We start from the raw sequence: 26,346 nt of genomic DNA, 5'->3' as shown, positions 1-26,346 counted from the left end.
AGTCCAGAGTATGTGTAAATTGTGAGCTTTTAAATTTGAGTGTGAAAGATTGCTTGCAGCAGCCCAAAATGCTTCAGAGCTGAAGAGTTTAAGAGAGAACATTATTTTCTGTGTTTTGTAGTATGGCAAAATGGTCACATGCATCTGGCCCTATACATTATGCACTGTGCATACCAGTTGTCATGACAACACCCGCCAGGACTTTTCGTCGTGCATGTGGAGAAGAAAAGTTGTCTGTCAGCTCGCTGAACTTCTCCACAACCAAATGAGAGACAGCATCTGCAAGAACCTGAGGAACGAACAACAATTACTGTCCAAACATCTGTATACCGCTAATAATGCAGCTAGCACGATATCTAGCAAATCTTTTAAGAGATGTTCTGGGTTCAATACAAGTTAACCTCAAACAAAAGCATTTCTGCAATAGTTATTTTGACTCATCCCAGGTTTATTTAAAAAGGGTAAAACACCCCATTACAAAAAGGCACTTACAATGGAAGTGAATGGGGCTAATCCATAAACATTTAAAATAAACATGGCCACAAGAGTAACATGATTTTAGTGGGTTGGGGGTTCGTTCACATCTTTAACCCCTAGTAAGCAAGTTAGCAAGCACAGCTAATTAGCAAAACTAAAATAGATAGTTTCATTCATTTGAGTGAATACCAATGGTGTGTTAAACGTTGCTTTTAAAGAGAGCACGTGTATCTGTGTGATAGGAACAAAACAATAAAAATCCCCAAAGATATGAATTGCTTGACTGACACAACCTTTAACTGAAAGATCTCCTTGGTCAGAAAAGCGACAGTGATGCGTTTTCCTGTTTGAGAGGTGCTCCTGTTTCTGATTTTAATTAAGATTATGTTTATTCTCCTCTTTTGTTATCTAAGAAAAATGGGAGGGATTATGAAGAGGATTAGCTAATGTGTAAATAATGCTGTTTACACTAGCACCCCAAATAACGGTTTAATGCTTGACTTCCTTTCAAAGCCAATGGAAACATTTGTGTATAGATTCTGATTTAATTAAAAATGTTAAATGAAGACTGGCAGGAGCTTTAGTTAAGCAAAGTCACCGAAGCATAGGATTTAATCACATTAAAATAGTTTTTTTTTGTTGTTGTTTTTTTTTTAAATATCAAGCCTGACAAATGCGTGACAGAGGTGGAATGTATGTAGTCCTATAGAAATGATCTGAATTCAGTTATGGCTTAGACATTCATGTGCATGCTAGTCTAAGGCTTTTTTCTCTATGTTTTGGTCATCCGTCCACACTGAGAAGGCATGTTTGACAGTGAAAACTTTTTCGAAAACGCTCTCCCAAGTGGATGAATTTAAAAAAGCCGTCTTCGTGTGTTAGCGTAGACAGAGAAAATGGAGATATCTGAAAACAATGATGTATTTGTTGTCATGAGAATCAGGCATGCGATCCATTCAACCCAAAACAATCAAGATGGTGGCCCATATTGTAGCGGCATTGTTGTGCTTGTTATTCACTTTGATAGCATTGTTAATGATAAATGTTACTTTGTAAAACCTTCACATTGAATTCCTTCAAAGGCAGCGTGTCGTTTACTCAGAATTGCTGTTCGGTGTGGAACACGAGGGCAATTGTGTTGTGACCTTACATTGAATGGTGATTTTTCACATGCACAGTAAGCGGATTTAAGAGTTTTCATATGTTTCAGTGTGGATGAGCAACTTTTGGAAAACCCTTGAAAACGGCAGTGTGGACGGAAGCATTTCGAAAAAGCAGTTTTCAAATGTATCCGGATTAATGTGGGCATAGCCTAAATTTAAGCATGTACATCTGCAGAAACGTGTTTACATGTATTACATTTAGCTGCAGTGTTTTTATAATTTGAAAGGAGAAACTGTGAACAACAGCACTTAATAAAAGACCGGTTACGGAAGCACCGTTCTCACCTGAGGCAGGTGTAGCTGCAGTCCTTCCCTTGGGATTGGCTGACGGGATGGTGTCTGGTCCAGTTGCATGTTAAAAAGTCCCGATAGCGCTGCTTGAGCTGCCCTTGCTTTCGCCAGCTTTTTATTTCGCCCGAAACCTTGGAACGTCTGTGTATCCACAGTGACCGCCATAACAAAGTTCTTGGCGTGGCTCTCACCGCTCTCCGCCACAAACTCATATTTCAGTCCTGGTCGAAGCTCGTTTAAGATCATCACTGCGTTTTTGCCACTGCCAGCAGGGGGTGCTGTGAGCACAGAGGTGAGCGGAAGAGGTGGGTGTCCCAGCTTGTTATTTTTTTGAGTCACAGGCAATGAGCATTTATTAAGGGAGCAAAGCCTCCCATTGCTGCTGAGACTCAGGTAGAACGGGTCGTCAGGCGGCGCTGGCGTCTCAAATCCGTTAAATAGCGTGTCGGGGAAATCCGCCTGGTCTGAAGTGAAGTCTGCATTGACTGTTAGCGTGCGTCCCATCGCAAGGTGAGCTTCAGATGCATTTGGGAACTGAACGAAAGAACGCAATGCTTTTTCGGCTGCATTCAGTTTGGCTTTCTTCTTCGTTGGGCCAGAACCCTCAAACAACTGACCATTAACTTCAACAGTCATAATGAACAAGGGTGCATGCACTGGCCCCGTCTGAGACAGCAATTTGTACTGCAGTCCTGGTTTAATTTCGTTAAGTTGCATCAGTGCATTTTTCGGTAAGACCGGCCCTTGCATTTTCCTGCGCTTCTTGGGACGGAATTTGGAGTGGCTGTGACTCTTGTTGCCCTCCTCTAGAGGGCGTTTCTTGCCCAATCCCCTTGAGCTCCTATTGGCTAAGTGAGGCCCCTCTCCCAGCCTCCCCTTGGAAGAAAGGTTGTCCAGGTTGCGGTTTTCTTTAACATCCATGCTACACGAACCTGCGATGCCCAGAGAGAATAACTTACAACGCCTTCGGTGCAGGACCTTGTAAATGTAAAATTTAGAGATTCTTTCATCTCTCTTTGTAACTGGATTGAAATGATGTCATCTTCTAAAAGTCTGTCTATGACAAACAATGCTAACATTTATTCTGAAGACTATTAATATTAATACAATAGAGCAAATTTAAGCTATGACTCTTAGACTTTTACGCTGTGGACTAATTAGGTAGTAATTACATTTTATTAAGACATTTTCCAGAAGATTTCATCAAATTATGATCTCTACATCTGGGAATTCAGATTTTTTAACGAATAAATTCCTGTATCGTAATACTTATTAGCTTTCATTGTTCTTTCTTACTAATGAATAAATGCAGGCTACCAATATATCAACCAACATCATCAATATATACCAACATCATAACAACCAGTTGCCAAAGCCGATGGAAATAAGCGTAAATTCTCATTTATAACATCCTACACTAAAAGCTTGATAAGTTACTCCATTTGGTGCTCAGGAAAATTGATTAAATAGGGCCAATGAAAAGCAGCAAGAAGATTTGGAAGGTGAGGAGGTCAGGAATCAAGGGTCAACTTTGAGGTGTATCCCATCTCCTTACCTTGAAGACCCTGTGTGCACGCTTTAGTACACAAGAAGTGTTAATAAACAAAGAAAAACCAAAACGCGAGTTCAAAGAGAGTCTATAATCCTCACCAGACTGAATCATCACACTCCCAATATCTGAGTCTTCAACAACCTTCACTTTTACATTGTACTGCCTGTCTACAATTCTTCTGCAGGGCATGAGTTTACTTCCTGTTCATGCCCGCCTACAGATTATGAGCTTGTGCACAGTCCAGAGCACCCTCAAAGGCAACCACCATAAGTAGAAAACTTATAACAGGATCTCACTGATAGGGTGGGAAACCAGGAGAAGAGCAATAGTGCAGAAATTGAGGAGTGCTAAGACTTGTGCGGACACAGAGGAAAAACTGCTAATCTATATCAGAGTTTTGGATTCTTGCACTTCCTAATAATTTCTATTATAGCAATAACAATCTATTGCATTTATTTCTTTAAAAATAAATGACAAGGCTGAAAACAGTACCGCACGGTAGTTTTTGTAGTACACAGGCTTTGGGATATGAACAATATGGTATTTGTGGTGTTGTTCACACTTTAGCTTTAAAAGGTCATTTTTAGGGTTTTGCTATTTGAGAGTCCGTGTAGAAGAGACAGAATGTTATTGGGGAAGAATCGGGACACAACATTGGCTGGATTCAACTCTATATCTCCCACATCTGCTCAAAAGCCTAAAGTGTCAGGATCACATGTGCTAATCACTACAGTAAGTCGCGATGAACATGGATGCACTGGTATAGAATATTTGTCCAATACCGAAATGCCGACAATATGTTATTGCCGATAACCGATACATGGCCGATATTATACATCTACACTACTTCTACACTACTAGTAATCAAATGACTAATTATTATACTTTTAAGTTACTTTCTAAATTAATTTTCTCCTCATTCAATGCCACACACCCTTGAGCTGTCACAGAAATGCTAATATACGTATATAAGTATTATACGTATTACTTTTGCACAAGTAATGCACATAAAGGTAATGACTTTCCTTAAAGGTCAGTAACTGTAATCTGATTACAAGAATTGCATTACATAACTTTATTGACTTTGCAACTACAGTGAGTCCACAATTAAATATCGGTGATAAATGTCCAATATTGATCAATATCTACACATTCGACAGATATATTGTCTTTGGAGATAGAAATAAAAAGGTGTAGAGATGGAGGACAATATGTAAAACAACAAAAACCCTCACTCATGTGTTCTTCTTCATCCACATCCATACTGATGAACTTCTGCTGCCCTCTGGGCCGCCCACTGGCTCCTACTACAGAGAGAAAGAGAATATTTGGAATTCATCGCAGATCATCACTGATCATGATTTCTGCTTACTGAAGTCATCTGTTCCCACTTACACCCTCTGCTTGCTCTGTTAATGAGCCTAATTAACCAGCGTTAATGACGAGAGACAACTAATGTGCAGGTGCAATTATTGCCCAATTAAATGCTAAACTCCCCCTAATAAATCAAGGAAAGAGACTGGAAGAAAACCTTCGTTTGATTCCAACACTCAAACCTCTGCTGAAGTGTGAACCGATAACATCGTTTGAAGTATGAAATGCCGACTGGGGAAGAACAGTTCTGTGCTTTTACTGGGTATTATAGAGTTCAGTGATTAAGGAAAAGTCATTAAGAGGCATTTAAGTCACATTTTGAACGTCTATTGTTGATTCTTCGATTTATTGTCATGCTCCAAGGTTGTATATATCGATGATATATGCTTCCGTTGAAGCAATCAATCTGTGTTTTTACGTCCTTCCCTCGTTAAAGACGTTGAGGACACGGTTTTTGACTTTTTGTCAGATTTTCAAATGGTTTTTTGCTTCAAATCAAAGTTGTGTTATGATTCACCTCTGAGGTGGTTGGTTTGGTTCAAGAATGTTTGAATGTTTGTTGCAACAAATGATGTAATTGTCTGCATGATTATTATGTGTCTATACTATTAGAAATAAGCACTGTTCGCCTAACTAAAAACAAATGGGGCCAGATCTTCGAGAACCGTTACTACAATACGAGTGATTTTACATTTACTCATTTAAGCCTAGAATGGCAACGGCGTACGTATTACATAGTTAAAATCTGTAAACATTTAATTCTTAAGCTTCACCATGGCACTAAAGCAACCTTTAAGAAATGTTTTTAAACTAATATTGACAGAGACGGAATAACAGGCTCTCTGAATCCAAAAGCACAGAGATATCGAAACGTCTGTATGGACAGGCTTGAACGGGAACCTGTTTAGAGAGGATACTGCTGTCATGATGAGACTTTGAAGGGCTGACTGAAGTGGATATAGTATGATAAGACACTTCATGATAAACAAGCCTGAGAAGCTCGATAAATCTCGAAAGCTATTAAAGAGAGTGACACACATGCGGATACTTCAACAGAAGCTTTTCAAGACTATACTGACACTCAAGATATCGACATAATTATTTACAGGCATCAGAAGGTTTCAATCACTCTAAAATGTCCCATTCAGCTACGGACTGAGTGAAGTGAGAATTTCTTAAGTGAATGAATACAAGAAATTCCTCTTTAAAATCATTATACACATAAGAACTGGGAAAGTTGTGGGATAAAAGCAGATATTTCGCAAACAAAATCCTTTTACGTCCACATACCACTCAACGATAAGTGATCCCGCTCTTTGATTGTGATCAGCGATTGATGTTGACTATGCTATAAAAGTAGGGTTAGCTATGGAAAACCCTGTGAAAATGAAAGCCCACGGGATAATAGGAGGCATTTCTAACAGCGTGACGCCTGACACATTAGCAGGCAGTGGTGATAAATTAGACAACATCACTTACCGTTCAACATCTGCTTTTAAAAACAAGACTACGTTCAACTGCACAGGGTCTTTATTTTCTTTTCTGCATCGCCTTTAACCCAGCATAGGTTGATTTAGGCGAAGATAAGAAAGATTGTGGTCAATGATAAAGGGATGCCCTTTTGTGTCAATCAGTGAAAAATTAAAAAAGGTCATTTGAAGTCTCTCTTTGAATCGATAGAAATAGAAAAACTTGAACATAATGTCACTCATTGTTTATTATTGACAAGGCTGTCAGTAGATTATGAAATTGATGCATTTCTGTTAATCGGCTAAGCAGACAATGCCGATAACCTCAAATATCGGCAGATTAATCTGGCATGCTGATATAAGGGTCCATCACTGGAAGAGACGACCAAACAAGTCGATTGCTCCATAGACTTCCATAGAAAATGTTTTTTTCCCCATCGCAATTGTGGTAATCAAAAGCATGTTGATCACAACTTTATCTTGTATTAAACTCGTAAAATTGGTTTAAAAGCATGTTTTTTAGGTTCATTTCAAAATCTTGCAATGCGATTGAAAGCAGACGAACACAGAGCCAAACATGGCATCAAAACCTCGTGAAACCATATGAAGCGATCCCTAAAGCCTGCGCTCATAATGAATCTCCAATTTAATCTTAAAAACGTACTTTAAAACTTCTTAACTTGACATTTCTGTAGTCGTAAAAGAGAAAAAACGAACTATTACCTAAAAGCATTCTACAGCCGAAATAGAGTCCCAGTCGCATGGAGACTCATATGGACACTTTCATTGCATCTTAAACAGCATATGGGATTCTGAAACAGCAGGAAACGGTGCATTAAATGCTGTTCCTGTCCAGCACCATGGAGAGCTGCTAGCTAAGAAAGATGAATTCAGGACCACGGAGAGCAGTCCGCTTAGAATGCACAGGGGGTCATATTGAGTGAAGGGTAGATGTACGATCATAAAACGCACCCTGAAACCAAGTCATAGCTCAGCTCAACAAGCCTCTGGCTCATCAGGAAACACTGGGAGTGAGAGAGAGCAAAAAAAAGAGAACTAGGAAAGTTGTGTGTGTTGAAGTGTTTGAAAAGTAATTGCACACCACACGATTAACAATCATGTCCGTACAGCACAACAAAAAACCCAACACCCCTTAAAAACTCAACTCTAAGTGTGAGCAATACCGATAGTGAAACATCTTCAGCACTAGAGGTCAACCGATATTGGATTTTGCCGACAGCGATAACTAAGATGTTGGAAGAAACTATTGGAGAACTATTATTGTTCATTTTTTGCAGATATCCGATAATTCCAAAAGCAATTATTGCCGGCGATTAATTGGCAAATATTATAAATCAGTTAACCTCTACTCAACACTGCTAAACGATTCTAATATTAGCTGGATAATTTATTATTCTCTTCTCAATTCAGGATAACAAAGTTGAATTCGCTACAAATATTGTGACTCATTCACCCATTCACACACACATTCATACACACATTCATACACCAATGGCGGCAGAGCTGCTATGTAAGGTCCTCGCCTGCCATTGGGAGCAACTTGGGGTTCAGTGTCTTGCCCAAGGACACTTCAGCATGTGGAGTCGTGTGGGCCGGGATTCGAACCACCAACTCTGTGCGGTTAGTGGCCGATCCGCTCTACCACCTGAGCCACAGCCGCCCCTGCACATGATCTCTGTCGTTTTTGTTTTGTTGTCAGAGATCCTTTAAAGGATAAAGCACATAAAGGCAACAATAAATGAGGATAAAGATTTGTTAAAAGGTCTATTTCTACTAAGAATGAGCAAATTTGGTTTAAAACGCAACTAACTGCAAGTATTTTTTACACACACACACACACACACACACACACACACACACACACACACACACACACACACAAAATTCCACCCACCTTCATTCATTGCCTTGCTGATGAACCCTGTGGAAAGAAACAAAGAGGACATTTTTGTTAAATTCATATATCGACCAGGACGATTGTAAATCGGTATCGGCCATTTCTTGTCAATTTAAAGACATTACAGAAATGGCACCAATCCATTATGCGTCTAATATGCTTTTTCAGTTATAAATGATCTTAGCTTGGTGAATGTTTCACTACAGCCAAAAAATCTTTGAGGTCACAAATCTAACAGCAGGTCACACTAGCTTTAGCGTCTTATTTCAACTAGAGCTTGTGTCAGCATTACTCAGGGTGATTAAAATGTTTTGCCCAAACCCTGAAAGAATCCGTACAGTATGTTGTATAGACGTCTATTCTACGTATATATGAAAACATAATTTTTAGAACGTTTGTAATCTGCAATTCCCTATTTTTAATTGTAAAATGTCTGGCTAATGGTTCAAAATGAATGGAAAAACTTACTTGATGGAAAAGGTGAAGGCCCAAATATATATATATATATATATTTTTTTTTATTATTATTTATTTAAATAAAACTTTAATCACTGTACACTGTCTAAATTGGTGATTCAATGTGATCTGCAATGCATCGCTTAAGATGTTAGAATGAGAATGAGATTCAAATGATGTTTTAACAAATAATTATGATTTATTATATACATAAATTCTCTCTTATAAAAGCACCTCTTCATTTGTGTTCTGTAGAAGAAAGACAGTCATACACATGGGATGGCATCAGAGTAAATGAATAATGAGAGAATTTCCAATTTTGGGTGAACTATTCCTTTAACGACACTCTTCCGCAAACATCTCAGCAATGTATGCATGTTTACATTTGCGATGTCACTAAAACGTTCCTTGTCAGATGTTAGATTGAGATTCAGCAGTTCTTTTAGTGATGATTACGGTTTAATATACGCATGTTCACACATACATTTTGAGACTTTAAATAAAACGTGACTCTTTCCAGATAATGCACTCATTTGCCAACGTACATGTGATCGGCCAAATCTCAGCTAGCTTGTGAGGATCAATCAGCCAAACATCCAAGTAGAAGAAAACTTCCTAAAAACCACAACCTACCATTATCCTAAAGGTGCAAAGGAGTGTCTTTAAAAGCAAACAGTGGTGCCACTGATGTTACGGGCAAGAGCAGGTGGCACAGATAACACGCTTTTATCAGCAAAGCTCCAGACCAGACCACATGCCATGGAGACGGATCTATCGCTCAGACAATCAGAAGGTAAAAGGGGGAGGGGGGGGAGAAAAAGCAAGTCGGAGACAGGTGGACTGGACATGGTTTTGGTCTTGGCTGGCCAAACTGAAACGCTTGAGCTAATGCCGAATTTATTCCCCCTCCAGTAGATTAAACTCACATAGCTTCACTCCACTACACTTGATCTGGAGGAAATTAGGTTTTTGTATCCTTGTAAGAGCATGAGAGAGGGGGAGGGTGGCATAGGGTAAAGAAACGCTTAAGTAACCATGTTTATCTAATTTGCTGTGCCACATTTCCGATGAAAATTCAATATTTCAACCAGGCATCCAAAGAAAATTACTTGTGTGTTCATTTTTCTTTTTGCAGATTTTGACCCAGCTGTTAGATAAATGGCAGAACTTGCATTTAGATTATTACCACCACAAAAAAGTTTCTTAACTTTAAAATCAAGGGTTCAAGGGTGTGGAAATAGCGGTGTCAATTTTAAATCACATGAGAATAAAATACAGAAAACCTGACTTCCGAAAGTACAAATATACCCTTCTTTTTAAAATTCTCATTGCTCAACATCAGCCTTTGTCAGAGTGCAGTCCAGCAAAAGTAAAAATTTTCTTAACTTTTGATGCACTGACAGAGCATCACTTTCAAAAAACTACGCGACAACTCTTGGCGAAAACACTGGTTGAAAATTCGTGCCAAACATTTTTGCTGAAAACACTGGGCGAAAACACTAAGCGACAACTCTTGGCTAAAACACTGGGTGAAAACTCTTGCTGAAAACACTGGGCAAAAACACTTGCCGAACATTTTTGCTGAAAACACTAGGCGAAAACACTGGGCGACAACACTGGGCAACAACACTGGGCGAAAACACTGGGCGACAACACTGGGCGAAAACACTGGGCGAAAACACTGGGCGAAAACTCTTGGCGAAAATTTTTGCAGAAAACACTAGGCGAAAACACTGGGCGACTACACTGGGCGACAACACTGGGTGACAACACTGGGTGACAACACTGGCCGAAAACACTGGGCGACAACACTGGGTGACAACACTGGGTGACAACACTGGCCGAAAACACTGGGCGACAACACTGGGTGACAACACTGGCCGAAAACACTGGCCGAAAACACTGGCCGAAAACACTGGGCGACAACACTGGGTGACAACACTGGGTGACAACACTGGCCGAAAACACTGGCCGAAAACACTGGCCGAAAACACTGGGCGACAACACTGGGTGACAACACTGGGTGAAAACACTAGTCGAAAACACTAGTCGACAACACTGGGCGACAACACTGGGCGACAACACTGGGCGACAACACTGGCCGAAAACACTGGCCGAAAACACTGGGCGACAACACTGGGTGACAACACTGGGTGAAAACACTAGTCGAAAACACTAGTCGACAACACTGGGCGACAACACTGGGCGACAACACTGGGCGACAACACTGGGCGAAAACACTGGGCGAAAACACTGGGCGACAACTCTGGGCGACTACACTGGGCGACAACACTGGGTGACAACACTGGGTGACTACACTGGGCGACAACTCTTGGCGACAACTCTTGGCGACAACTCTTGGCGAAAATTTGTGCCAAACATTTTTGCTGAAAATACTAGGCGAAAACACTAGGTGAGAACACAAGGCGACAACTCTTGGCAAAAACACTGGGCGAAAACTCTGGGTGAAAACACCCAGATTCGAGTTGGCGAATCATGGTATTCTAGCACTTTCTCTTAAAATCGTTTGAGGTGTATGTGAGCCTCAAAATTAATTACTCAGTCAAAAAGTTTGGCCATTGTTTACTTTGTAAAAAGATCATGCTAAGAAAGGGTGTCTTGTTGTAACATATTATTTGAAAACATTTGCTTATCAGAATCAGTGGATAAAAGCATCACAAATATTTAATAAATAGAATAGCTACTAAATAAGTTTCAGAAATACAGCTGGCAGAAGTCATTGCAAGTCGGTCCCTCCTTGAATCCCAAAAACTGAACAGCAAACATAACAGCTTCGTGACCCACATCTCTTCTATCTCAACACAAACGCAATCGCTTATCTTTCAACTAGTCGACACCACACACGGTGGTCGATACTTCGACTGCGGCGGACTGTGACGAGCGGCGTCACCATGGTGAGAGATTACCGGCGTGAAGTGGTCGTTCTAATGAGAGGGATTAACTTCACACATGAGGAGCTGTCTGAATTGAACCTGCTATCTGCAGCCTTCAGCAGACTCACAACACATGCCTTAAATAGAGAGAAAGAGCAAGAGACATTATATAAACATTCCCAAAGGGCTAGTTGTAGACGAAAATAATGAAAGACATCTAAACGAAAGAATTAACGCCAGAACTAGCCTAGAAATTGAGGAATCGAACAGCACCTTCATTTTTAGATGCAATAGTCTGCAAGTCACTGACAGCAACAAGTACTTTTACCAGAGTTCACACAAGTTTTATCACATTTATTCTGATTCAGTTCATTTTTCAGAAATTTTAAAATAATAATAACTCACAAAGAACAACTTCCCACTAATGAAATACTTTTAAACTAAGCATAAGTAGAAAGATGTATATTCACTACAGAAATTCCCATTCTAGGCTTATTAATATCTAAATTGCCTGATATTTCCAGGTTTTCCATGACCACTGGAAAACTGTGAAACTACTATGTGTTGATAACAATGCAAATAAAAGTGTCGGCAGTAATACACACAGACATTATTAAACAAAATAACACAATGCTTGATTGCTGCACAAACAGAAACAAAATCTACACGACTCTAAACAAACGTTTTATCCACTGAACAACAAACAATGTGGAATTTGTCGTACTTTAGCACAAAAATGACACTAAAAACGCTAAAGAGAAAAACGTCAATAAAGGCGCAAACGCTTACATCAATTGTTTACGTTTACATTCGTGCAAATTCAAAGTGACTTATGATGTCATGCAATTCCATGCAAATATAAACACGTTACCTTTGCGTTCGGAACGTTTTTTGCGTCTTCTCTTAAATTTCCTGCGAATGAGGCAGTAATACGCGCCCATGTTTTGAGAGCAGCTCTGAAACTGAGCCATGCTGCTGAACCCAAACCACGTTAACTCTCTCTCTCTCTGCTGTTCAGAATCAACTTCAGGAGGAGTGAGAATTGAGAGAGATTGTGGTGTGTTGTGGGGAGGGAAGGCTTGTGTGGACTGTTTTATGGCTGCTGGTGTGGTGCAACCAGGTGTGAACACAAGTCACACCCTCATGCACATACTCACTAATACACACAGATTTACTCTCTCTCTCTTTCTTTCTCTCTCACACATACAGTACACTTGACTCCATCCTTCTCCTACATTCCTCCCCTTGGAGGCACTACTAGTTAGGACACCGTGTAAGTTCAGTAAACCTACTAAGAAGAATGTACTTCCCAATATGCAATAATAAATTAAATAGCTGACATGTTTGTATTAGAGCCGCATTAATCAATTATTTTCCTTTATATTATATTTGCAAGCTTTTTAGATTATAAAACTGGGTGGATCAACAGCATGCCGTATTCTAGAAAATATAATTTTCCCGGTGGGCCGACGCACTTTGGGGGCGATCAGGGGCGGCAGACTGGGTGAAACTGGCCGAATGGGAACCACCCCGCTCAAGAACATTTGGGCCAGCTGCTATGTAAAATCCCGGGCCGATTTCTCTTCCCAGTTGAGAGAGAATCTATTTCATATTTAAGCAAAATGCACATTTAAATATACCCAAATGAATCAAGAAATCTGTATTGATACCCAGCCCTAATAAAAAGCCACAGTTAAAGCAACATTTACATTGTAAAGACTCAAAATCTATAGAAGTTAAAGATTGATAAAAGGAGAATATTTGTGAAAAATATTAATCTTTTTTTTTTTTTGGTTCTTCATGATCACTAAAATTCAATCTCTTACCACTGAACACTATATTAAAAATACCTGATCACTATTTTATTACCAAACTCATTTTGATTAGCAACCCTCTGCCTCCCTCTGTTGGACATTCACAATAACACGCCACAGCGGTCTATTTCATGGCTGTGTGCATCATACTGACAAAGTCTCTGGATACACACCTGTAGGTTTTTCCTCCACTAGTCTTTATTGGTGACACAAAACAGTGTGTTGCGTAACCTGTAATTAAAGAAGAGAGAGTTCGGCATTTTAAGACTTCACAGTTTATAATCGATTTTTACAACAAACAGCAGAATCAAAGCACACTTAAGAGCTATTAAAATCAAACATCTACCCAACTGTGAAAAACAGACCTGCTAAATTGTTTTGTTTCAAATGGTTTGAAGATGAGTGACATAGGCTGATGGCTATATTAATGCACCAGGCAAATACAACCAAAAGATGGCGCACTAAACTAACAGTAGAGACCTATAAATTCACTGATCTATATTTATTTACACTTCTTTTGCTGCTGCAAAATGCAAATTAAGAAATGCTAATTACATTAAACAAAATCTAATTTAACACATGATTGAACAAATATTAAAGAGAGAGAGAGAGAGAGAGAGAGAGAGAGAGCACACAGAGATGGTGGATTGTACCCAGTGGAATTAAAGTAATCAGAATAGACTGGTATGATTGGCTGTATAGATAAACTGCTGTCCTAGTGACCTTGTGAACCATATATATTTTCATCGGCCTTCAAATGCTTCAGTCAAAAGCAGCTTTTAGCTTTTTATTTTTTGCTCATGAGTTCGTAAAGGTCAGACCACATCTAATCACAACACAAAGCCACAGTTATAAATGCAACATGATGTATTCTTTGAGAAAACATCAAATAGTCTCTGCGGCAAACAAGCCTCTTGTTCATCGGAAAGGAGGAAGCGGGAACCTGGTTATCAACCAAAAAGACATTTCATAAAACAAACACAACATAAAACTCAGCAGAACAAAACGCGTGTGAACACACAACACAGCTTTGTGTGTGTCTCTCTCTCTCTCTCTCTCTGGTGTTTCCGGCCCCTCCTTATCTCTCTCTCTCCCGCTGATTGGGGCAACTCAGCGGAAAGCGTGCCTCCTCACTGCCCGGCCAAGTCCTCCTCCTCATCATCTACCCCCAATGCCCGATTCATCACATACCCCCAACACCCGATTCAGGGGAACCAACCGACCTGACCTACCTACATGATGCCGGGCGATGGCACTGGACTTCCCCTCCTGGTGGACGCAGCGGGCTCCTCCACCCCCTGGTGGACGCAGCGGGCTCCTCCACCCCCTGGCGGATGTCAGTGGCACCTCTGCCTCCTGGCAAACTGCTCCAGTACCAACGGATTGTGTATCCTCAGAGTCACGATCCTCCGTCAGCGTTGAGGGCTTTCTGATGTTGCGTGTTCCTCCAATCCCGGGTTTCGGCACCACTGTGGCAGACACGCCTCTTGTTCATCAGAAAGGAGGAAGCGGGAACTGGGTTATCAACCCATTTGTTTTTAATAAAACAAACACAACATAAAACTCAGTAGAACAAAACACGTGCGCGCACACAAACACAGCTCCATGTGTCTCTCGCTTCTCTCTCTTGCATCTCCAGCACATCCTCATCTCTCTCTCCTCTGATTAGGGCAACTCTGCACCAAGCGTGCCTCCTCACGGCCCGGCAACGCCCTCCTCCTCGTCACAGTCTCCTTAAGTGATACTGACCTCTGCTCTCCAGCCCACATTAGATCAAACCTCATCTCTTACAGCCACAGAGAGATGCTCTCTGATCTGACTGTAACTTAAGTATTCCCTAAAGACTCATTCACGGACACAACAATGAAGATGGAAACGATTAGTGTGCGTGTGTGTGTGTTAGGAGAATAAAATGGCAAGAGAACAGGCAATACTGAAGCCTGAATTCGAGATCAGCCTGAATCCTGATAGATTTATTTCTTTTAACAAAATCTAATTTCATGAGAGTAACAATTCTGCATTAGTCAATAAATCATATTTCTTCTGTCAATAGAAGAGGCCAAAAATTAGGGAAGAAATATTTGATCGCATAACACACAGAAAGTGCTAACAGAAGTCTAAAGTCATCGTGGTACAGCTGTGTGTTGTTCAGAATCAATGGAAGAGTTTCTCATTGATCTCCATGATATGTTCAGATAGCACAGATGCTTTTCATTGAGAGCATAGCACATATCTCACACACAATAAAACATCACCTGCTGTGATAAGACCCATATACACATGAACAAACACAAGCTCAAACATGGTGTGAAATTTCACTGACGGAATTCAGGAGGAAGTACTATGATTAAAAGGCAACATACGTCCATTAATGGTATACTGAATTACACCCATCGCATTATTCTCAAGTATGCCTACAAAAACATAATGTAAACATCATTCAACGAGATTAGTTTCATTGACAAAGAGTCTTATCTAATCATAAAACTCAATTCCTCTTTTCATCTTCTTCCCATACAGACACTTGGTTAAATAAGGACATACCATTAGACATTTACTGTTTTATATTAAGCTAAATATAGTAATTACTATAGACTAAACATGAACCAAAAGCTTTGCCAATTGAGGCTACACATCTACGTTTACGAGAACAATTTCCTTAATAGTGTTAAAAAGATTGCTTAGGTGAAATAAATATTAAAATGCAGAATTTATGGCATAAAAAGCCATTCATCCAAAAATATACTGTAGCCCACATCATCTTTTATTGGATGGTACCATCAAGAGCTCGATTTGCATAGATTTTGCATTTAAGTGCTTGTAACCAGGCCCACAAAGACTTAATTTAGATACAGTTCACTCTGCACCTCAACGTTAATTTCAAATTCTTCAGAAAATTATGAAGATTCATTTACAGCAAGAGAGTAAACACCCAAAATTAATCTTTTATTTTTCTCGTGCCCTTAGGAAAACACATTCGTCATTTACGACCTTTTTTACTGACTCCGCACCCAATATCCTTGGGCTGTGTAACCTTGTTTAACATTTGCAATTAAAGCTAAAAATAAATGCAGTGATCTTCCATTGTTCAGCTCGCTGGTTGCAGTTTATCTGCACAAAACAAACACCACTCAACATATCCCAGACTACTAAAAATGCAGTTTTTATTTTGCATACAAATAAAATCATATTATATCCATAAATCTCTTTAATTTATGGAGATAAACATGACTACATTTCAAATAAAATCTGTCCTTCTCTACCTTTAATTACCTTAAAGTTACACATTAAACATTTCAAGTTAATACAATAAAAATAATAACGGAGTAGGGCTGCGTTTCCCATTAGCATCGTAAGCTTACATTGATCGTAGAGGCCATTGGCGCCAATGGTTTCTACATTCTACTTATGCTTACGATGCTTTTGGGAAATGCAGCCTAGATGACCAAAAACAGAGACCCAATCAGATGGCTTGCTTAATCAATATTTTTGTCCCTGGTGGGAAGGATGTGGGTCATGTTGGTCAAATAGTTGACTAGTCGTTCAACAACCAATTAGTCGATTAGCGAGGTTGATTTTATCTTATATACATTTTTTTAGCTTTTGATGTTTTTAGAGGTGGTATTTTAATTACTGATAGCATGCTGTGCTTTAGCTGAGACAGTCTTCATGGCAAAGCCCTAGATGAAAAATTTACATATTTAAAATCATCGCCTTCACGTTTTGCTATCTTCAAAGCGATTACGTTATTAACACTACATGTCACGTTAATATATATATATATATATATATATATATATATATATATATATATATATATATATATATATATATATATCAGCCAATCGTGTGGCAGCAGTGCTTAAAATCCTTCAGATGGGGGTCAGGAGCTTCAGTTAATGTTCACATCAACCATCAGAATGGGGAAATCTCAGTGATTTCGAATGTGGTATGATTGTTGGTACCAGACGGGCTGGTTTGAGTATTTCTGGGATTTTCACGCACAACAGTCTCTAGAATTTACTCAGAATGGTGCAAAAAACAAAAACATCCAGTGAACGGCAGAAATGCCTTGTTGATGAGAGAGGTCAACGGAGAATGATCAGACAGGTTCAAGTTGACATAAAGCTACTGTAACGGACACTGAGGCGGATGGGCTACAACAGCAGAAGATACTTCCACTTCTGTCAGTGGGTACAGGCTCACCAAAACTGGACAGTTGAAGACTGGAAAAACATAACCTGGTCTGATGAATCTCGATTTTTGCTGAGGCACACGATGGCACCAACAGCATGAATTCATGGACCCAGCCTGCCTTGTGTCAACAGTCCAGGTTGGTGGTGGTGGTGTAATGGTGTGGGAAATGTTTTCTTGGCACACTTTGGGCTCGTTAATACAAATCAATCATTGCTTGAATGCTACAGCCTATTTGAGTATTGTCGCTGTGCATCCCTATATGGCCACAATTCACCCATCTTCACCAGCCTGACACTGCGACATGACACAAAGCAAAAGTCATCTCAAACTGGTTTCATGAACATGACAATGAGATCACTGTTCTACTGTGGCCTTCCCAGTCACCGGATCTGAATCCAATAGAATGCCTTTGGGGTGTGGTAGAACAGGAGATTTGCAGCATGAATGTACAGCTGACAAATCTGCAGACATTGCGTGATGCTATCAACTCAACATGGACCAGAATCTGAAAGGAATGCTTCCAATATCTTGTGGAATCCATGCCACGAAGAACTGAGACAGATTTGAGAGCAAAGGGAGGCCCTACCCACTATAAGTATAGTGTTCCTAATAAAGTGCTCAGTGAGTGTATGTTGCGCTCTGTCTAACTGTTTTAATGAGTTTTATGTAAATACCCCAAAAGAAACACATCCAATCAGAGTCAGCTGAACCAACACAATCTCATGACAATACGTAATAATTCGTACAACATGGCGAAATTGAACAATATCATAAGAGCTGCCTTGTTCATTTTCACTTAGGAAAGTAACTTAAGTTTAAGAAACAAATGATTCAATCATAAAAATCGATTATTAAGATTTACTACTATATTTTATTAACTTCCAACCAATTAAGTAATATTTAACAAAAAAGTATATTAATATAAAAGCTAAAACAAAAAATATATTAAAGTTTTAATCTAATTTAGCTAAAGATTACTCAATTCAATTTGATTTAAAAATTGTATTAAATTAAAATGCGTAAATCGAAAAAAATAGACAAATATTTTTAGGTTGGTCTCATACAGAAACTGATTAGAAACATCCATCCATCCATCTTCAACCGCTTATCCAAAGTCGGGTCGTGGGGGCAGCAGCTACAGTAGGGGGCCCCAAAATTCCCTATCCCGAGCCACATTAACCAGCTCTGACTGGGCCAGGCCAGTATGGAGATGTAATCTCTCCACCTAGTCCTGGGTCTTCACCGAGGCCTCCTCCCAGCTGGACGTGCCTGAAACACCTCCCTAGGGAGGTGACCAGGCAGCATCCTTACTAGATGCCCAAACCACCTCAACTGGCTCCTTTCGATGCAAAGGAGCAGCGACTCTACTCCGAGCTCCTCACGGATGACTGAGCTCCTCACCATATCTCTAAAGCTGCGTACACACTGCCACCGACTTTGTCGCTGCAGGTCGCCAGTAGCTGGCGGTGAAGTCGCTAGTGGGCGTTCCCACTACTGGTTGCCTAGTAACGTTTATAAATGATATTCACGGATGTCATTCCATTGCTGTTGACAGCGAATCGCATTTCTTGCTGCTAAAAACAAAAATTTGGGAGGGAAAAGACTAAATATAAATGGAATCAGTACATAAAATGCTTTATATCAAAGATGAATGAGAAACAAGGCGTGCTGTTTGCCATAGCGGCTGTTTATCTGCGGCGAAAACGCAAACGCCGGTCTGTCTGGGTCCACAAAACCATTCAATCTCTGAGTCAGCACGGCGAGTACCACCGGCTGGTGAAAGAGCTGCGGCTGGATATACCATATACATATCATAGAGCACTGGAAAATTGCTAACAGCAAGAATTAGCCTTTCATCCATCTTTCCGTTACTGCAGGAGCTGAGAGAGAGAGAGAAGGATCACGTGAGCTCTACCGTCTTCTCTCCAATTGGCTGTCGCTTCCGTAAGTCGCTCTTCATTTGAATAAAGTTGAACTTGTCTCAACTTTGTCGCGTCGCTGGACACGCCCACATCTAGTCGCCAACGGTCGCGACAGCTTGTGTCGCTGGAAGTCGCAGTGCTCTCATTGAAAATTAATGGGATGGTGTCGCTGTCTCGCACGATGTCGCTGGCAGTGTGTACGCAGCTTAAGGGAGAAGCCCACCATCCCTTCTGAGGAAATCCATTTCGGCCGCTTGTACTCGCGACATAGTTCTTTCGGTCATGACTGATTAAAAACATTTTAATTTTATTTTATACACACATAAAATAACTTATATACAAGCATAGCAAATACAACAACACATTTTTATATAAGACAACATTTAGCTTTTGTTTCATTTTCATCATCTAATTAACCCTCTGGTGGGACTTAAACCGAAAACTTTCCAAAAGCAAAAACAAAACTAGCATGCATGTATTAAAATGCTCAAAACAGAACATTAACAGAACGTTAATAAACAAGCTTCATAACGAATGTCAAAACAGAAATACTGTATGTAACAAACAAGTATAATCGAGTAGTCTGATGTACTCGACAAGAACTCAAGTCAATTGTTCCAGTCGAGTCCACACACCTCTAATGACCCGCAAGGGTAATCTCAGCGAAATGAGTGTCATATGTCAGAGGGAAATTTGCACAGAAATGCACAACATATCAATTTTGAAATTAAAGAGAGATATTAATGCCCCACAATTTCTCCTAGTTATCACTATGCCAGAATAGTTCGACTTAAGCTTATGCGAACAACTGCCAGACTGACAGGGAGGAACGAAAGCCTCCTAAAAATCTCAGATCTTCCTATGTAAACCCTAGTAACTCAAACATCTCAATTCATTTACAAGGAATAATGCTGGGCTAAATGATACTTCACAGATGAGACAGCCTGACGGAAGATGGATTCAATCTCAACCATTTCTATCCAGAAGATCAAAACTTAAGTTTAAAAGTTAACCAAGTAAACCAAGCTTGTACAGTTTGGTGCCTTATGCCTGCACTATGAAACCATAACTAATATGGGGGGTTGGAATTCCGCCTGAAACTGACATACCCAAATCTGAAGGCTCCTCTTACCCACGTACAGTGAATTAAATGTAATATTTAGTGTCTCCAAGGTTCCGGGTTCTCCAAAATGCAAAAACAAGCTATTACAAAGAATATTACACCAAAAATCCTACTTTTACTGCAAGTGCTTCGGCAATACGAAGTGCGTCTCAAGTGAGCGCATGTTACAGGCCTCGTGTTGACGGCCAATTGCGCACAGACTCAAGTAATAATAATGATGATTATCTCAGGCTCTGATTGGTTGAGAGGGAAAGATTGACATGTCTTTGGATGGCTTAGATCATCAGCTTTCCAATGATATTGATGATACTGATTGAATGTTAAGTGCTTTTAATCCAAACTTCCTATTTAAAGTTCAGTTTCAGGCTGCATATGATGTTTGGACAACTAAATAAACTTGCCTTTAACATGGTTGGCAGTGATTGGATGATGCTGGCTAATACTTTGAATCAGAGTTATTTATGCTAATTTCTGATGTAATGTCTCAAAAACATGAATGTAAAACACTCCAGGTAACATAATAAATCATTTCATTTTAAAAATCTGATTTTCTATAGCTTGGAATTATTTCACAACATGGTCTCACTGTCCACATATGTGCACATCAGCTTTTAGGAAAACTATTTAGTCTAACAAAACTAGATATAAATAGTTTCTTAGGGGCTAGCTACTAATTGCAAATAAAAAAGGGGAATGGAAAATGCACACAGTCATGTAGGGGACTCAGGAGGGTAAAGAAAGGATGGACAAGTCGAAATAATTGTTTTAACTTGTTTGCATGCCGTGCAGTAAACATACTGCACCAATGATTTCAGTAGTACAGTAGCATGATATTGTAAACACACCCCTTGTGATTCTTAAAGGTGCTATATGTAAGATTGACAGCAAGCGGGTGGAATCTGTTATCCCTGATCCAGTTAGTTTGCTGGCTTCCATGGCTGCAGCACGCAGTGTTGTTTGCCTGCAAACTTGTTCAAATCTGCCAACCCAGCAGTGTCTAAATACTGTTGGTGAATGGGCAGTGGGCGGGATCACACATGCCAAAACATAAACAGAAATTCTGCCCGGAATGGAAACTATAAAGTAGAATACTGGCTGTAGCATTGTTATCGGAGTAGCCAGTATTTCAACTTTTTAATTTTATGATTTAGTACAGAACAAATATTACATATAGCAGCTTTAACTCTGCTAAACTTAATCACCAACCAGGAATCCTTCTCAACTCTTTACCAATGAAATGTGGATTTCACATAAGAATATTTGTATGATTTGATGCAACAAATAAGGCTCAGTTATACAAGATGAAGCACAATCTCAGACGCAATCTTTGTTGAACAGGAACAAATGATTTAACCAAAACCAAGAAGACTTCCAGTAAGACCAGGGTCAATAATCAACAACAGACACCATCAAATAAACAGTCAAATAAAAAGGTGGGATCAATCAGCAGGGGAAAACCAACATCAGAGGCACGAAACAACAGTTCTTCAAAATAAAAGACTCTTAGACTTCAATTTTTCTGTGGCCTACATGCAGTTTGGGATAAATACAAATTCAGATTCTGCCAGATACACCAGTTAACATGGGCATCTGGTTAGCAAGTCAGAAAGACCATCAAACCAAAGCCTGCAAAGTGGATTTTCTATTAAATAAATTTTATGAAGAATCAAGGATTTGGCATATTGCCTCATTTGTTTAACTAAATGGCTTACAATGTGGTGGCAAAGGCAAACAAACATATAAGCTACAAATGGTCAAAAACCAGTAACAACCCCAACAAAGTGGTCAAAGAGTAAACGAAAAAGAGGCGATCATTTTAGAATTTGGTTTGACTTTTTGTTTTGTTTTTTCGTTCCAATCACACCAGGCTCAGTCCCACACCTTTGCATCCTTTATTTCTTTACATGCAGAATTCATACTCGCCTCGGCAAGTGCTTAAGATTGTTTTCCAAAACAAACTATGATTGGAATCCAAATATACACAGCATTAATACCGTTAAATGATTTCCGATTAACCCTTAAATGCATGGGTATTTCGCCAAATATTACAAACTCTGGCCCTTAGAGACCTGGCACTTATATCTATCACAAATGGATCTACAAAATGCCCAGATAGTGTACCATTTTCAAAACATTTTCAAGACAATTACAAAATAATAGAATAGAATATATTCCAATATATTTACATGCTTTATTTTTCATTTATCAAAGATATGTTGCAACAAGTATAGAACTGGATTCATGAGACGCTACTGTTTTTAAAACACATATTCAGCTACACATAACACATAAACTACACATAAGCTACACATGTGTATATTCACAGGTACTTCTTGAGTCTAAATAGATGCACAACTTACATAATTTCATTAGTACCCCCAAATGACAATAGTCATATCATACTGTTCATGTGTTACACTTGCTATAGTTTACTTCCACGTTGCTTCTTCATCATAAATCAATGTCAAATGTAAATCAAGTCAATCACTGAAACATCAGCGCCTTGAGTAAAAATGGCATGTATTATATGTAGGCTATGTGTACAGAGTTTCCGCTAAGAAATTTTGATGCTGACCTACGTATCCGGGAATAATACATTTGCCGGACAAATTGGAAAAAATCAACTCATCTCAATTTGTATATTATATTGCACTTTAAACATGTTGGACTATGCATATTAATGGGATATAGGCTAATAATGACACAATCAAGTCAAATAAACAATAAATGTTTGTTCGTTATAGCTGCTTTTCCATTCAGAACAGAAAATGGCCGTCATAGAATTAGCATCTAATTTAAAAAAGCATTCAACAACGGGGGCAAAACAAAACAACTAAACTGCAATTTGCCACATATCTTTTCAAATAATAATACATTATAAATTCATAAATAACTATTAGGTTAGGTTATGTCATATCACCTTGGCTAATTTCCTTGGCTTTTTATTTTTAGGACTATTTTCTTCCATTTCTTTATAGCACAAAAGCATTTTGCTGCCAAAGTCAATTCAAATGTGTCTAGTGTGCGAGCACGCTTAACGGGAATAACACAGGCTGCTTTTACCAGTGTGCGGGACACAACGCACTGTGGTCGCGGATTAGGATTCTGCAAGCTTCCGGAAAGTTGAATTGATAATTCACCATTGTCACACAGAAAATAAACCTGATATAGTAGTCATATGTATGGCTATAGAACTCATATGTCTTGTAATAAAAAAAGAAAGATATATCATGTGATAGTGAAACTTATATAGATTTTAAATAATAATAAATATATGATTTATGGAAACGGCAACAAAAAAAACGAAAGAAACCCCCCCGAAAATATTACATATCTCGGGTCTTTACTGACCCTATGCACTTTTTGTAATTAAACAGTTATAAAACATATGTTATTTTGCAATTATGCCTTTTTTTTACACTATTCAGAAGAGGACTACTAAAGAGGTTTGGGCATAACTCCAAAAAATGGAAGCAATACAGGGGGTGGAATGAGGTCCCGGGTCAATAAAGACCAGAGTTATGCATTACAGGGTAATCTTGTGGAATTTATTTGATCAGAACAATAAAAGACAATAGTAACCAAATCATTTATATATGAATGCAGAATGCAGAAATGAACTTCATTATTTTTTGTTATTTACTAGAGGTCGACCGATATTGCCGATACCCATAAGTAAGGTGATGGGAAAGGCCGATAACCGATTAATTGGCCAATAGTTTTTCAAATTGATTTATAAAATGTCAACAACAAAAAAAATATTTTGTTAATAAAGCGGGCAAAGAAAAAGAGTCCAAAATAAGTGTTGGGTTCAACCAAAGTCCCATAATAACCAGAAAAATATCAAGATTTGGTGCATAATGTGGGACATTGAAGTATAAATAAACCCAGGGCATCTCAGCGAGTATTGACGCTGACTATCACCCCTGGAGTCACGAGTTCGAATCCAGAGTGTGCTGAGTGACTCCAGCCAGGTCTCCTAAGCAACCAAATTGGCCCGGTTGCTAGGGAGGGTAGAGTCACATGGGGTAACCTCCTCGTGGTCGCTATAATGTGGTTCTCGCGTTCAGTGGGGCGTGTGGTGAGTTGTGCATGGATGCCGCAGTGAATAGCGTGGGTCTCCACACGCACTAGCTCTCCGCGGTAACACGCACACAACAAGCCACGTGATAAGACGCGCGGATTGACAGTCTCAGACGCGGAGGCAACTGGAATTGGTCCTCCGCCACCCGGATTGAGTCACTACGTCACCACGAGGACTTAAGAGTGCATTGGGAATTGGGCATTCCAAATTGGGGAGAAAAAAAATGTATAAACAAGCCCGAAACACAACGGGGACACTTATTTTGAAATTACGAAAAAACTATAGATTTTTGCCAATAACAATCGTTTTAAAAGGCAACAATCGGCACTGATTAATCGGTAAAACCGATATATATGTCTACCTCTGTTATTTACTATACTGTTACTTATACTTGAATATATTAACTTAATTTTTTTATTGTTAGCGTTAACTTTTTACTTTTTTCTCATATTTCAAATATCATAATTACAAGTTCCTTAGTATTAATGATTCTTTTATATATCTTAAAAATAATTTTTTTATACAAATGTATTTTACTGATTTTAGGTTGTATTGGATAACACATGTAATTGTCAACAAGTTCTGCTGTATGCTGCGTTTTCTGACAAATAAAAGCTATTTTAATAAGGCTTTTTTTAAATATCAGTTAATAACCTCCGAAGATCCAGAATTATTACATTTTTTACATCATCATAGTAATGTAATACAATACATCCTTATATTAATTACATTATTATTGTTTGGTATAGGCTTTTATTAATGTAAAACAACTATTGGAATAAAAGTAAAGCTCAGGAGGCCCTCTTTTATATACACCAGGACTTAAAACTGTTGCATATATGATCTGATATATATATATATATATATATATATATATATATATATATACATATTTGTGGCTCTCAGGACATGACAAATGCAGTTGGGACAGATGCTCACAAGGTTGCAGCTCCCTAAAACTCGTCGGTCAATGTTAGTTTGTCTATCAATTAAAATAATCAAGGCTTTAATCGTATAGTTTGAAAATTACAATACTTTGCAATATAAAATCTTCCACGTCAGTGATCGAAGACAAATGTGACCGCACATGTCTTTATATGGACCATTCATTATATTCATCCCTCATTTGATGTATGGATTTCGGTGCATTAGTAACGCAGATTATAATGCAAATTAAAAGCATGCATATATAACGTTTTGACATGAATAAATGGGAATAATACTCACTGTAGGTTGTTGGATTTAAACCCTGGAGATGAATCCGGATGGACAAAATGCCTTCAACCGATAGCACGAAATAAAATAAAAATACAAATGTAAGCTAATATTTTGAAAAGACGCGCATGTAGTGTTTGTCGACACCTGCAACATTAATGCACGCGAAGCATCGATGCGTATCGTACAGCGAGTGGTTTAGTAACGCGCGTTTTCATCTGCGGAACACAATCTAGCGATGTAACGTACTAACCTCAGCTGATACCTGATTGGCCGCGGAGGGGGCGGGCTCTTATACTCTTTGCAGTTTGATTGGTGGATCAGAGTTTGACAGGGTCTATACTCGCGCTGATTGGTCAAGAGGACAGTAGAATGTTTTTATTTATTTAGAGAAACT

General features: G+C 39.1%; 1 protein-coding gene across 5 annotated transcripts in view; it reads right to left on the bottom strand.

Annotated features, from left to right (window-relative positions):
- The window catches only part of adarb1a (adenosine deaminase RNA specific B1a), a 36,423-nt gene extending 10,278 nt beyond the window's left edge, over positions 1-26,145 (bottom strand). Inside the window, exons 1-6 of one of the 5 annotated variants that reach the window (XM_052124516.1) lie at positions 25,962-26,145; positions 13,582-13,639; positions 8,242-8,268; positions 4,719-4,790; positions 1,926-2,863; positions 175-289 (exon numbers count right to left, since the gene is read on the bottom strand). In XM_052124516.1, the coding sequence (XP_051980476.1) occupies positions 175-289; positions 1,926-2,863; positions 4,719-4,790; positions 8,242-8,251 (1,135 nt within the window). In that variant the 5' untranslated portion in view covers positions 8,252-8,268; positions 13,582-13,639; positions 25,962-26,145. Of the gene's footprint in view, positions 1-174; positions 290-1,925; positions 2,910-4,718; positions 4,791-8,241; positions 8,269-12,465; positions 12,566-13,581; positions 13,640-14,640; positions 14,833-25,961 lie in introns of those variants that run through there. The other 4 variants (XM_052124517.1, XM_052124515.1, XM_052124514.1 and 1 more) reach the window with 4 other exon arrangements.
- Between the last annotated feature and the right edge of the window lie 201 nt (positions 26,146-26,346).

The sequence above is a fragment of the Xyrauchen texanus genome, chromosome 50, assembly GCF_025860055.1.
Source record: "Xyrauchen texanus isolate HMW12.3.18 chromosome 50, RBS_HiC_50CHRs, whole genome shotgun sequence".
NCBI classification, from domain to species: domain Eukaryota; kingdom Metazoa; phylum Chordata; class Actinopteri; order Cypriniformes; family Catostomidae; genus Xyrauchen; species Xyrauchen texanus.
Note: the sequence above shows the minus strand (reverse complement) of the source record. Positions and strands in the feature narration are given on the sequence as shown.